Raw genomic sequence first — 14,000 nt, forward strand, 5'->3', positions numbered from 1 at the left:
ACTCAGAATCAGAAATACTTTATTGATCCCAGTAGTTTATGTAAGAATAAACACTCTATAAAAGAAATATATACAATACTCTATAAATGTACACTCTATAAAAATAAATACATTACGACAAAGAGAGAAAGAATCTTGAAAATCTTGAAAATCTTTACACATATAAATTATATAAATATAGTAAAGAACATAATTGACAGTAAAAATAGATAATAATAATAGAAAGATAAGGATAAAAAATGATCTTCGAGTTTCTCTATGAAATTAAATGATCATCAATATTGTGACGGTCCCACAGCCCACACCCCCCCCCCCCCCCCCCCCCACTCTCCTTGTGCTGCCAATACAGCTCTGACCCATCAAGGAATCGACTCCGCAAGACCTCTGAACGAGTCCTGTGCTGTCTGACACCAAGACGTTATAAGTTGTGAGGTGACTGGTTGTCTTGGACTTGTCTTGGATTCTTGGACCACCTTCGGGAGGTACTGACCACTGCACAGCTTGAGGTGCTCTGTTGTCAGTAAGGTCCGACACGTTCAGCGCCCTCAAGCCCCGCCCACTTCTCCTCACACACCGGCAGGAGCGCACCGTATGCTATGCTATCTGCTAACAGCTTCGTTCAACCAGTGTGTGTGTGTATATATGTGTGTGTGTGTGTGTGTGAGCCTCAGAGCACAGAGAGTCGGTGAGGCGACCGTGCAGACAGGCGGGTCGACTGCACAGAGGGGAGTTGTTGATGGGGAGGAGAAGGGTAGCTACTGGTTTTACTGGAAGAACAAAGAATTCCACTGCAAAACTCTTTGACAGCGGATCCATAAGGGGAGCTACCTGCACCTCCGAGAAAGCCGAGAAGACACCGCTCTCTGTCCAGGCTGTGGAGGGAAGACTCACACACACTTTTATGGCAAAGTTTCTAGCCGAGCTGCTGGGATGTACTCTACCAGAGAAGGGCTCCTCTCCCATGTTCGAGGTAAGAGCTCCACAGACAGACACCAGACTGAGTGGTCCTCTCTGTCCTGTGGGCTGCATCCAGACCACCTGAGCAGGGGGTTGAGCAGATCTGGGGAGATATAGCTAGATTCAATTCAGAAGCATGACACTTTCCATATGAAATGATTGTGTTTTTTCTGTTTTATCTGTTAAAATGACTCCTAATTGAACCCTATTGTAGCTCCAGTACATCATGAGGCCATGGATATCATGAGTAAAATGCACAAAATAATATAATTAACTAACTATTAGCTAAATCTTACAAATGCCAGCTCAAATGATATAGAGCTACAGAGCCCTAGGTTTAACTTCTGCATTGGCAAACTTTAAGGTATGGAAAGCCAACCTATAACTAGCATGTCAATATATGTCAGTGATGTTTACCTTCAGGTAAGCTATTTAGTAAGTTGTTCGTATAGCAGAAGCCATCATGAACACACACTAACCTCCAGTTTCAGCCTTTCAGAACCAGTGTTGAGAGGTTTGAGCACAGTGATCTGTCTCCAGCCTGTTTTTTTTTTTCAGTTCATTTACATCCCCCAGCTCATCTCGCAAACCGAGCCAGAGGAGCTTTTTGTAATTAAATGTTGACTGGAAAGAGCCAGCGAACGAGCAAGCGAGGGAAGGAGCTCACAGTAAGTATTTGGGTCAGTGTGTCAGAAACGCTTCACCTGCAGTAAGATGGCAGATGCTGGGATTTCCCTGCTTTTCTCTGTCGTACCTGGGAACGAAAGGGTATTGTGTCAGTCTCACACATTGCATAGGCACGTTTATGAGGTTATGAGAGGCAATGCACAGTAATCAGCACTGTTATTTCATCATACAAGTGTACCACGTGCCATCCAAGGCCTGGTTGATATTTTAAAAATTATACTACCATAATGACATAATCTTTAATAGAGGAGGAGGAAGCAACAGTGATGGGGGGTATAGCTACCTTACATTTAACATCTGATTATAGCATTCTGCAGCCATAAAAAAAAAAAAAAACAAGGACCTGCCACATCTGCTTTCTTCACCCATATTGGAACATGGTGAGGTCTTTAATTGTTTGATACCATAGTCATCAAATCACTGTTGGCTTCAATCAGGCTTTACATCTTCATCAAATGCCTACGATACATTTATCCTGCATTCTCTGTCCAAGTTACTATGCACGTTTGTGCGTTGTCCTGCCCTCTCAACCTCCGGCTTGTTTGCCCATGTTCAGTTTTGCCCTCGTTATACTCTGTTCCCTTCCCATCTCCCCCTGGACAAGACTTTTCATCAACCAAATCAGTGTGCGAGTATGGAAGAGCTGCCGGCGCGGTATTAAATCATTTCAGATATGTGTCACGGACGACCGTAATCCATCCATAACCGCCGCTACAGTGAGTAAAGAATAATTGCTGCACAGCTTTGCTGAGAGATTAGAGTCCAAGCTGTTATATAAGAGAGAATTCAGGCTGGATCTAGATGAGGCCGTCAGATCAGCCTTCTCTTCAGAATCCTGCCATGCCTCCCTCCTGTCCTTCATTGTTGACTGTTTAGTATATGTGTCACTTTCTACAAAACGTACATCATTATATTCTTTTTATTTCTGGATTCCTTTCCAGTTGCATGTTAAGGCATCTAATATTGTGATGACCCCCCTCCACCCCCATGCAGCCAGAACAGCTCTGACCCAACAAGGAATGGACTCCACAAGACCTCTGAAGAAGTCCTGTGGTATCCGGCTGGCACCAAGACGTTTGCAGCAGATTCTCTACATCCTGTAAGTTGTGAGGTTGGGCCTCCATGGACTGCATCAGTGAGCCTTAGGTGCCCCTACCCCTGTCGCTGGTTCACTGGTTGTCCCCTCTTGGACCACTTTTGGTAGGTACTGGCCACTGCATACCGGGGAACACCCCACTTGTCAAGCTTGCTCATTTTCCCAGATTCCACCACATCAACCTCCAAAACTCCTCAAAACGGTTTACTTACTGCCTAATATGTAATCAAATAATGGCCAAATCCAATTTAACTGGCAAAATTCAGATACAGCCCTATTCACACGTAGTTTCCACAAATAAAAGGAGAGACACAGGAGAGAACTTAAGCTTTTCTAATGTTTTAGGCTGAGTACGAGGCATATTTTTTTTTTTTACGAGGGGCAATGGACGTTATGACACTGTGACTCTTCTAGAGTCCTTTTCTGTTAAAATGCTGCTCAGAGAGAAAGGTATTTTTGAAGGCAGTGACCAATTAGACAGCTGCCTCTCCTGAACACAGCAAATATTTGATGGACTAATCGACTGTAGAAATAATTGTCACAGTCCATTTTAAAAGCGCCATTTTTGGCTCGTCTCGTCAAGCACTGATTATTGTTCAGACCAAACACTTATCAGACTAACTAATGGCGCTGCTGTGTGCTTGACTGTGCACACACAAACACATCGGCAGTAAATGGGGAGAGCACTGAGGTGGGTGGACGAAAGCAGGATCAGTATGGCTGTAGAGATTTTGGATATGGCCTTGGCTTTGCTCCGGTCCTCATTAGCACCCTGTAGTCCCTTGTTTGGCACCCACCAGGAGGTCTGCTCTGCATTACTCACACACACACACACACACACACACACACACACACACACACACATGCACACACAGACAGAAACAGACACTACATATCTACAGTTCATACACACACTCAGTTGGGATAGGAACTGGCTTGTTGCCAGCTACCTCTTCTGGCTGGGCTGTGTCCTCTCAGTAACCTCATAACTGCCCTCGCTCACCTTTCAAAATAGCCACCGTTTTCATCTGTCCATTCTATATTCACCTATCATGATCACAGTATTACAGTTCAGATAACGTCTAATCTAACAAAGAAATAAATTATATAAGCCAGTCTTAACCCTACCAACCATCATCACCATCAAACCATATAAAATACTGAATTAGCACTCGAAATCAAAGCAAAAAAAAACTGTGTTAGAAAGCTAACCGGTCTAAGTTGCTAGACAGGTAATCAAACTGTATTGTACTACACTGTGATGCAGGTACAAACAAAATGTGTGGCTGTCTGGTTTGGTAGGTAGTCTTTTAGTAGGTAGCAGTTGCTTGAGGAACCAACAAAAAGGGCCAGATTCTCTTATAAAGGCATGTAACGACATGGGACAAGGCCACAAAAGCTTCTGCGAAAACCTACCAGACCACTCTGTTTTTAAAATATATATATTAGACGTTGCAGGAATGGTCAGAAATGCATACTGATACCATTTATTAAAATATCCTTCTCCCCTCTTCATTCAAGAATACTACAGATTTAAATTTAAATGAAAAAGGACTGCTGCTTTAATGTGGAGTTAATGCAACAAAAAGAAAGAAGCACTAGCTTGCCCTGCTTGGAAAATGAAATTATACCATAACATTAAGTCCTTCCTCATACTGTTACTTTTGATAATTGTCTTTAGTTTGCATTTGATATCATAACAATATGATCATCGTAGGCTCACCTTGTTTTACATTCAGCATTCTATACGTGTTGTGGCTGTGGTGTTACAGTCTGTGATAATTTTAGATTTATTTACATTGGAAGACTGGATTATTTGTCTGAAACTCCACATTATCCTGGGGATTACATGTTGCGTAAGCATTCATGGTCCAGACAGAGCTGCTGTTGTGTGTTTATTTTTTGCTGTAATGCAGTATCAAGCTTGAGTCAGGTGTCAGTCATGCTTGGCTAAGAGATTAGCTGCATCTAAATGCCTGGATATTATTATACTTATGGTTATGTGGAATTATGTGCCAGTTGTGGGTACCTCACTGTCTATTTCTAATGCATCCAAAGCCACCATTTGGATGGTACCCTGCGATACTACTGGAATGATTAAGGGGCTGATGGATGATAAAACACTACCTAACTGCTGTCTGATGGCATCTTCTAAAATGCATGTATGGTAATGCTTAGGACTGGCTGTTAGTGGGAGAAGCTGTAGGACTGTGTATTCGTCGTCATATACACCATCCTCAGATAATTGACTTGGCCGAGGTGACCTCAGGTGACCCCTGAGGCCATGTTTGTTTTATGTATCTTTATGGAAGTGAACTACAGACAAAAATGATTAGGTCCTTTCTGGAGCAATAGAATGCCCTGAAGGTTACTCACTGTATTAAAGATAGTCATTTATACTATATACTATCTATAGAATAGATCTAGATTTCTTATGGAAATATTATACAACACGACAGAAATACCACAGCTGCATTTTTTCTGGAACACCTCCATCTCTCCAACAAAAACCGAATCACTAGTAATAACTGCTGCTCAATCAGTGAATTTGCATATTCCATTCCACATAGCAATCGGATTTTAGTCTGGCTAACCGGAGACGCATTTGACTACCAAGTGTAAACGCCAGATACTAGTCACATGACCAGGTGATGAGATGCAAACGGGATCTTTATTGTGGGACATGGAAGTTAGAGATGGAAATGTATCAGATGTTAGACTGGAAGGAGGAGCTTTAGGTCCATTATAAGGAATGTAATATTGCTCTTTATTTTAGATGGGTACGTAATTCATTTACATATGTAGTGTATCTACTGTATGATCAAATCGGCTGCCTCTTTGTGATTATGCAAATTCACAGAGAGGTTCACCCAGCGGACCCTGTGCTTTGAAGCCTCTTTCTGGTGGCTCTTTCTAGTCATACTCCCCCTCCCAGTCTCTCAGGCAATGTATTGAAGACACACATACTGTTTGAGAAAGCGTGCTAAAATCAAAACCTCAGAAAGCTGATCCGACTGTATCTTAGCCTGTTGGCAAACTCTGCATGGCTCCCCAGTCCAAACCACTTTATATATATCAAGTCAAGTAGGGTTTTTATTGTCATTTCAACTACATACAGAGTACACAGTGAAACGAAACGTTCCTCCAGGACCCTGGTGCAACATAGACACAGGGCATACAGAACACAAGTGCAACACAGTACAAGTGCAGACAGACAACACAACACAGTACAGACAGAGATTAATAAATAATTTAGGGGTAGTGTGCAAATTATGCAGTGTGCAATAAATATTGAGTCCAGTGAGGTAGTATAGTTATTAGTGCAAAATGGTTGGTGAATAAGAGAAAGAGTGCGTGTGTGTGCGTGTGTGTGCGTGTGTGTGCGCGTGTGTGTGTGTGCGTGTGTTCTAAGGTGTGTGTGTGTGCGTGTGTGTGTGTGCGTGTGTGTGTGTGCATGTGTGTGTGTGTGTGTGCGTGCAACAGAAAAAACATCAGTTCAGTCTCTGGAGTTGAGAAGTCTGATGGCTTAAGGGAAGAAGCTATTGCAGAGTCTGGTCATGTTGAACCGGATGCTGCGGTACCTTCTTCCTGATGGCAGCAGGGAAAACAGTCTGTGTGAAGGGTGGGTGGAGTCATCCACAATGCTGGTTGCTTTGCAGATGCAGCGGGCAGTGTAAATGTCCATGACGGAGGGGAGACAGACTCTGATGATCCTCTCTGCCTCTCAAGTCTTGAGGGTCAGAGACTGTGCAGGTCCCAAACCAGGCAGTGATGCAGCTGTTCAGGATGCTCTCTATGGTACCTATAAGAGGGTGAGGGTGGGTGGAAAGAGGGAGGGAGATGTATATATGGTTTGATATATGTGTGTGTGTGTTTTTTCCAAGATGCTCCTCCGATTTCTTCCTAGAAACTTTTATACAGTTTCATTAGACTGTACATCTCGACATTTGCTCAAAATACTACTCATGTGCAGCAGTGTGACAGTTCTAAGGTGAAGCCTCTAGCTCAGGGCCTTAATTCTGCTACTAATTCCACTGCTTTCATATGTGACACCTGTTGTTGTGTGTGCTGTTGATAAATAAGCTCATGGCAAGAAAAGAGATAGAAACTGAAATAAAGTCAGGAAATGTATTGATACTCTTTATGAAAGAAATATGGAATATTTTTTATGTTTTAGGTCCAGGATAGTATTTTCTTAATAACCTTGGGTTTCCATCAAAGGGCTGCCTTATTATTCGTCCAAAATGACCTCGAAGCACCAAAGATATCAAAATGTCTTCTAGCTTACAAATCGCCCTACTGTGTCCAGTTCTAATGGACTAATAGACACAGTAATACCATTTAAGAGTGCAGTGTAGCCGCTCTTTTTATTCTCCCATATTCATATAGCACTAGATGTGCATGTTCAAGGGCAGGCAGTACCCTGACATCTCCTTACTGGCATATGAGATCAGTTTTCTCAGTCTCTACCTGCTTTCTGATTAGCATATTCTTCATGTAGTCGTGCATGCATTTGCATACTGAGGACTAACCGCTAAAGACTTAAGTAGACCACTGCTTGGTGAAATTCGCTCCAGGAACAATATTGGCGGCAAATGACCTTTGAGGATATTGAGCTGTTTCATACAGCACTGTACACATAATTGGTGCATAGCTTTCTGGTTAGGTTCAACTGAAATCTTACAACCTATTTTTGGACTTGACTCACCAATGCGATTCTAACGTGACTCTTTTTGCCAGCTGCTCAATTCATTCTACCTGATACATCAGTCAAAAAAGAAATATACACATTGTATGGATTGTTAATTGTTCAGGGTGGGAAGCTTATTTTTAAAGCATAGGCTACACTCAGATGTTTGGGTCTGAACATTCAGACTTTAGGTCTGGGCCAACCTGAAATAGCAGGTGTGAAAGGTGCCTCGGCCAACGGTCTAGGCCAAAAGGCTAAAATCTGGTCGGACCAAAAGAGACGGTTCTGTTCATTGGTGAAGTGTGTAAACACTTCTTTGGATGGTTCGGACTTTCTGACCCGTTATAGGAAGTTGAGGCCGGCTATAGTCACCCATTAAACAGTAGAAGAAGAAAAGGGGCCGCAGGGAAAAAGAGCACACAGGGACGGCACTATCTGCAGGTGATGCTATAGTTGTTGCATGACGAGCGAGTTCATCTGGTGAATTGGACCTAGTCCCGAGGTCTGCACTTGAAGTTTGTGCTGCTGGTAGTAATGCTGTAATATTAATATTACAGTGCCATGCTAGCATGTTTCTCTTCAGACAGTTAAGCCCCTGTTCATTCCTCTTAGTTCTTCTTCTAAGAAGAAACACTTGCTACAAACTCCCCACTGAAAGTTTAGAAATGTCAAATTAAGCAGAGTTAAGGTTTTCACTTCCATATTTACAACAAAAAGCTGCGTGGTAGCAGTTGTCTTACCAAGCAGACTGCTTATAAGGACGAAGAAGAAGAAATGAAAGGGTAATAGTGCAGAGCGTGCACTTCATAGCTTGTATCTGAAGCCCATCAGCAGCACTTCAGGTTTGGTTTTTGGTTGCCATTGTTAAAAAACAACTTCTAGGCATTGTGGTACTTTTAAGTATGTTCGTTCCCATTCTTGGTTCTTCTATTCAGAATGGTGTTTCGGTGGAAATGGGCGAAACCCCATGCTTGGTGAAATGAAGTAAATACTGTGGTGATCATCCAGCATCCTGACCTCACGAATGCTCTTGTCACCGGATAAAATAAAATCCCCACAGCAATGCTCCTCCACAATCTAGTAGAAAGCCTTCTTTTTTCTTCTTCCCTGGACAGTAGAGACAGTTACTCCAACAAAAGCAGGATAAGCTCCTTTTTAATAACCTTGATTTAGCAAGAAACAGAGTGAGCAGGTGTCCCAATACTTTTGTCCATAAATTGTATTTAAAAACACTACATCTTTGCAAATATCAATGCACGAATACTTTAGATTTGATTAAATTAAAATGTATATGAATTATTATGACATGCGCAAAAGTCTCACTTTACTTGATAAACTCGTCAGGCCTTAATTGACACGCTAGAAATGTAATAGGCAGCTTGAGAATTGTCTCTAAAATCCTTCTCAAGCAGGTTAAGGATTCCGTGTGTTGGCCAGCTATTGTGTATTTGTTATATCGGTATAATCGCAGTATGCTTTGTCTTCTGTATCATTCAACTCTTGGGCAAATGGTTGACCTCATGAAGACTCAGAATTTGCCAAGAGGAGTTTGCTGTGAACCTCTGTTTTTATCCACTATTTGCGGTTTACATTCATGCTGTTCGAATGATGGTTTTATCCAGAGAGACTTGCATTTGAATCATGACACACAGGTAAGTGTAAGTGAATGTAATGTAAGGGGTCTTGCCATTTGTTACTGACGTAGTGTGGTGCGCTTGCCAGGCTGGGGAAATTGAATCGTAATCCGCTATGGAGAGGGCAGTGTGGTTCCCCGGTATGATAAAGATGCACTCTTCCCATCTTGCATAAAAAAAAATCCCAGTTGTCATTGTACTAGGACTTGGAGTATGTCAGGTGTCATGTAACCTAGCCCAGCTCTTTGTCTGAGCACGTCTTAGGCTGCAGCTCCTCGATTGTCATTGCCAAAAGGGCTCATTTTAATACAGTAATTAACCCCAACAGCTGGGTTAACTGTAAGAATGTTTCTGGACAGATTTGAAGCCTCTTTTTGGAACAAAGCATTTTTTTAAGGGGCAAAAGGATTGCTTCAATTATACAGTACTCCTGTCATTCTGCCAAGCAATTTAAACTGACACGAGAACAAAGGATTGCTTGTAGGGACTTCATTCATTCATTCATTCTTTCTTTTTTTTAGAAAATTCATACATGCCCTGAAACTCTGAAAGCATTATAGGTGTTTAGCATAGTAACATATAATAACATATAATAATTTCCATATGTATTCTCCAGGCTTTGGCCGTTTTGTGAGCTGTCGGCACTGTAATTTTCTGATGAAAGGCCTTTTGAAGGGCTTATCTCTTTCTGTCTCTTTTAAAGCTGTTAATTGACCTTCAGTGTCTTTTATCTGAAGCAATTTCCATGTTAATGACAGATATTTGACTTGAGGGTAATGGATCACTCTGTCTGAAAAGCTGAAAGCTGTAGCGTTAGCATGAGATTAATACCGGAGGTCTGCTGTCACTGTAGACACTATGGAAAGCAAAGAAAGAAAGAAAGAAAATATATATATATGTGTGTATATGTATGTATATGTGTGTATATATATATATATATATATATATATATATATATATGTATATGTGTGTGTGTGTGTGTGTGAATCAAGGAATTGATCTGATTTGACCTTTGTTTAGGTAGGCCTAACCTGTCTAATATTTTGTAGATTTTCTGGTCAGTGATGATCTATTGAATAAATTCTAAGCACGGTCGGTACGCATTAATTTGGCTGATTTGTATTCAAGATCGAGTTATACCCATGTATCTGCATTCACCGTGGTTGTGCTTTTGGGTTTTTTTTTTTGCCCTTAAAGGAATGCTTTGCCCAAAAAGCTAAGTTGATTAGCAGTGGAGAACAGCTAATGTGATTATGCTAACTGAGCCCTACTGACTTAAATTTTGAATTACCAAGGCTAGCATGTTTGGATGCAATATACCTTCAAGGTATTTACACAGCAAAAGCTGTGGTTTGTTTCCACAGCCTAATCTCGACAAACAGTGCTTCCCTCTGAGACCACCTCCTCCTCCCTGTGCCATGTGTCAATCTTCTTTGTGTCTCGTTAGTCGCGAACAAAAGCCCAGGCCTGAGCCGCCCGTGTTCGGAATCGTCAGCCTCTAGGTCTCTGAAGAGGGACACGTCATTCACTTATAACAAGCTAATCAGAGAGGATCTCAGCACTGTGGAAAGGAGAGCTAGGGAATTGAAGCTATAAAAAAAAAGGTGTTTGCCAAAGAGATTTTAATAAACATTTGACGTCCCTCCAATGGATCCTCTCCCTGCTTTCTTGGTGTGGAGCTGTTTTAGCATATGGACTGTGCGCTTATGGCAGTATTAGGCTAATTAGCATCAACTCCAAGCCTCTTCTTTTTAGCCGTGGCTTTTAATGAAACCTAATCAGCCACAAGGGGGCCCTCTTCTTTCCCTAATTTGTTCCTAGAGTCTTTGTTTGGACCACAGCAAATCACAAACTAAGCTTGGACAAAAGTATTGGGACACCTGCTTTGTCTAGGTTTCTTCCGAAATCAAGGGTGTTAAAAAGGAGTTTGACCTGCGTTTGTAGCAGCATCGCTATGACAACCTGATTGCATTCAACCACAAGAGTGTTAGTGAGGTCAGCATGTTGGATGATGATCACCACCCCACCTCATTGCCATTTTATCCCAAAAGTAGTGGAATCTAGAGAACACTGTTCTTCCGCTGCTCCACAGCTCAATGCCGGGGGCGGGGGCTTTATACTCCTCTAGCCCACAACCTGGCATTAGGAGGCATGTAGGTGCCAGTAGGTTCATGTTTGTCTGCTCCAGAGAGTCCTGTTGATTTGGCAGTAGCTGAATGCATTCATTAGAAAGGGTGTCCACAAACATTTGGACATATAGTGTAGTTGTTGTTCTGAGACTAGTGGTTGTTCTGAGATGACAGGAGTGAGAAGGATGATATCTCGGCAGTACAGGACAGATATAAGGTTTGGAATGGCGATGGCTTGCAATAGCTGGTCCGTCTAGCAGTATCTGGCATGGGTTTTGGCTTGCGCCTCCTCCACAGCCAGCTACGCTGAGGTCAGTGTCAACAGTCACCCGTTTGTCCACCTACCTCTCGTCATCAGACGATGGCTGTGAAGAGTGCCGCTGCAACTGCTTGCTGGCTCTCTGTCAGGGGATGCTCAGAGCTAGTCAGGCTGGAGGTGAGCAGACATTGACAGGACATCAGACCGTCTATGAACTGTCTAACTCCTCTTGCTGATGCTTTTGGACTTGTCGTTCTTTAGCAGATACGATGGTTAGAGCTGGAGCATTATCCAAGGTCAGAGCAATGCTATAGAAGAACCTGCTTAGGGTGGTTTCATGGTTCCAATGGTTTGCAATTGTGAGCAATGCTAATAGGTTCTGTCTTAAGGTTCTGTATTAATACAGTGGGGCCAAGAAGTCTAATACAGCTAGGGTGATGTTTCTATTTTGCATTTGTTTCTAAAGCAAAGGTTGAAGTTACAAAAGTACAACCATCTAAACGCTTAGTGTCCCTTTTGCTTTAATGACAGCATGCACTCCAGCTGGACTCCACAAGCTTCCTCAAAAGCCTCTGATGAGTGGATCAGATCCACTTAAAAGTTACTTTTCCATACATTATACAGCATTACTACTGTATAATGAACAAATTGATATCGTAGAACCTGAATACAACCTATTACTGTAGATCTGTAAAGCATCACAGGCGGGTGAATGCTACAGTAAACATATTTTATCATGTAAATCACAATATAGGTATTTTGGTATATGGGTACTAATGATACATTGTCCAATTATTAGTGACGCCAGTTATTTTCACACAGACAGAAGCACGTCTTTAAATCCTCCATAACATTACATGATATGTAGCATTATACCAAACATTAAAGGGGCTTTGAAAGCTTTGGGCTCAATTTTCTGGCATATTGTTATCTTGGCAATGGAAAGAACAGGAGCTCCACTGACTGAAAACAACCCAGGCACACATCAACAGTCAGACATCCGTTGCTATCTTGGCAGCAAATTGTCAACACAGGCGTGTGCAGCCCAACGCACGCACATACCCCGCTTAGCACCATTGAAATAGCAATCCGCCAAATTCAGACTGCGTCTGGCTCTTAAAGGAAACGGCAAGTGGCACGCTGATTGCTTTATTGCACATTACACCCGAAACACACCCATGATTAATTAAATAAGAGGCGAAAATAGGACCCAATACGTCCTTCAGTTTATACAAATTGAATGTAGTAATGAATGTTAACTTGGCGTATATTGGGTATGCCTTTCTACTGCCCTGCTATGTAATTCTAGCTAAGCTAGTAAGCCAGTGTACACATCTTAACCAAAACTGTACACTGTACTATTCGGACAGGAAGTTTAACATTTGTGTATTTTTCTAGCTAGCTAGCGACATGTGGTTTTGATTTTAATGTTAAAAATTATGTTGTTATTAATTAGGGTATATTAAGGGTATATCATTATTTTACTGTTCTTAATTCACGGTGTTAAAAGAAATGCAGTAATGCCTGTTAAAATAATCTAATATTTGCTGTGGTAAACACATATAGCAGCTAATAATACAATTAATACAAATCACAGTATTTTATGTGTTTAGGTACTATGATTAAATGTACAGTATACTGTGAATTTTTACTAAAAATAGAGCAAAATATAATGTCACATTATTATTATTATTATTATTATTATTATTACAAAAAAAAAAAAAAACGAGTGGTAGCAATACTGGTGTACTGATGTACTGATGCAATATAGACATTAGATGCATCCAGTACTGCATACTGTGTACTACATACTAGTGAAAGTACCACTGCTCTGTAGCTTAAGTACAGACTGATAGCTACTACCCAAGCATACTTGTTGTGGCGGGAGGAAGGCGTTGCCGGTTTGGGCTCCTCAGCTAATCAGCTGGAGCTCAAGCTTGTCATGGAGCTTGTCCTAGAAGGAGCACCTGGCAGCTTTAAAAGCTCAGCTCTCGCCAGCTTACGGGACGCTACCTTCCCAGCCACGGAGCGAGAGTCATCAAAGAGACTCGTACTAGAGGGAGTAGTATGCCAGCTGAGTACTGAGTTACTATTTCAGATGTAACCGCCGCAGAAGCTTGGCTAAGACTGCTGAAGGTTGCAAAGGTAAAGATGCCTCAAATGTTTCCTTGAACGATGTCAGAAGAACCAAGGAGTGTAAGGGGTCTGTGTGTGCTGCTGCCTACCAGCAGAAGGCGACGGCGGCGAGGCACTGTTACCCAAGGGAACTACAATTCCTAGAAGTCCTAGGGGTAATCAGTGCCAACCAGCCACACCTGGTGACGAACAGCACGTCTCTGCAGTGTAAATATAATGCAGTCAGTTTCCCTTTCTCTTACTGCTAACCGTCCTTAGCTTTGTTCAGTTTTCCCACCTTTTTTCAGTTCATTATTCTAAGGTGTGCAATTGCACCGATTACCTGTGCTTGCTGGGGGTGCAGGGTTCTAGGGTGTTGGACCTCCCCTGCCAGGGTTACAGTATTAAATCTGACTGGGAGCAACTTTCCACC

At 42.0% G+C, this 14,000-nt stretch overlaps 1 protein-coding gene across 1 annotated transcript in view; it reads left to right on the forward strand.

Moving 5' to 3' along the window:
• The first annotated feature begins 738 nt into the window (after nucleotides 1-738).
• The window catches only part of rasgef1ba (RasGEF domain family, member 1Ba), a 118,818-nt gene continuing 105,556 nt past the window's right edge, over nucleotides 739-14,000 (forward strand). The window contains exon 1 of the mRNA XM_072665056.1: nucleotides 739-970. Coding sequence (XP_072521157.1) covers nucleotides 902-970 — 69 coding nt within the window. The 5' untranslated portion in view covers nucleotides 739-901. The remainder of the gene's footprint in view (nucleotides 971-14,000) is intronic.

Source organism: Salminus brasiliensis, chromosome 20 (assembly GCF_030463535.1).
Source record: "Salminus brasiliensis chromosome 20, fSalBra1.hap2, whole genome shotgun sequence".
Taxonomy (NCBI): domain Eukaryota; kingdom Metazoa; phylum Chordata; class Actinopteri; order Characiformes; family Bryconidae; genus Salminus; species Salminus brasiliensis.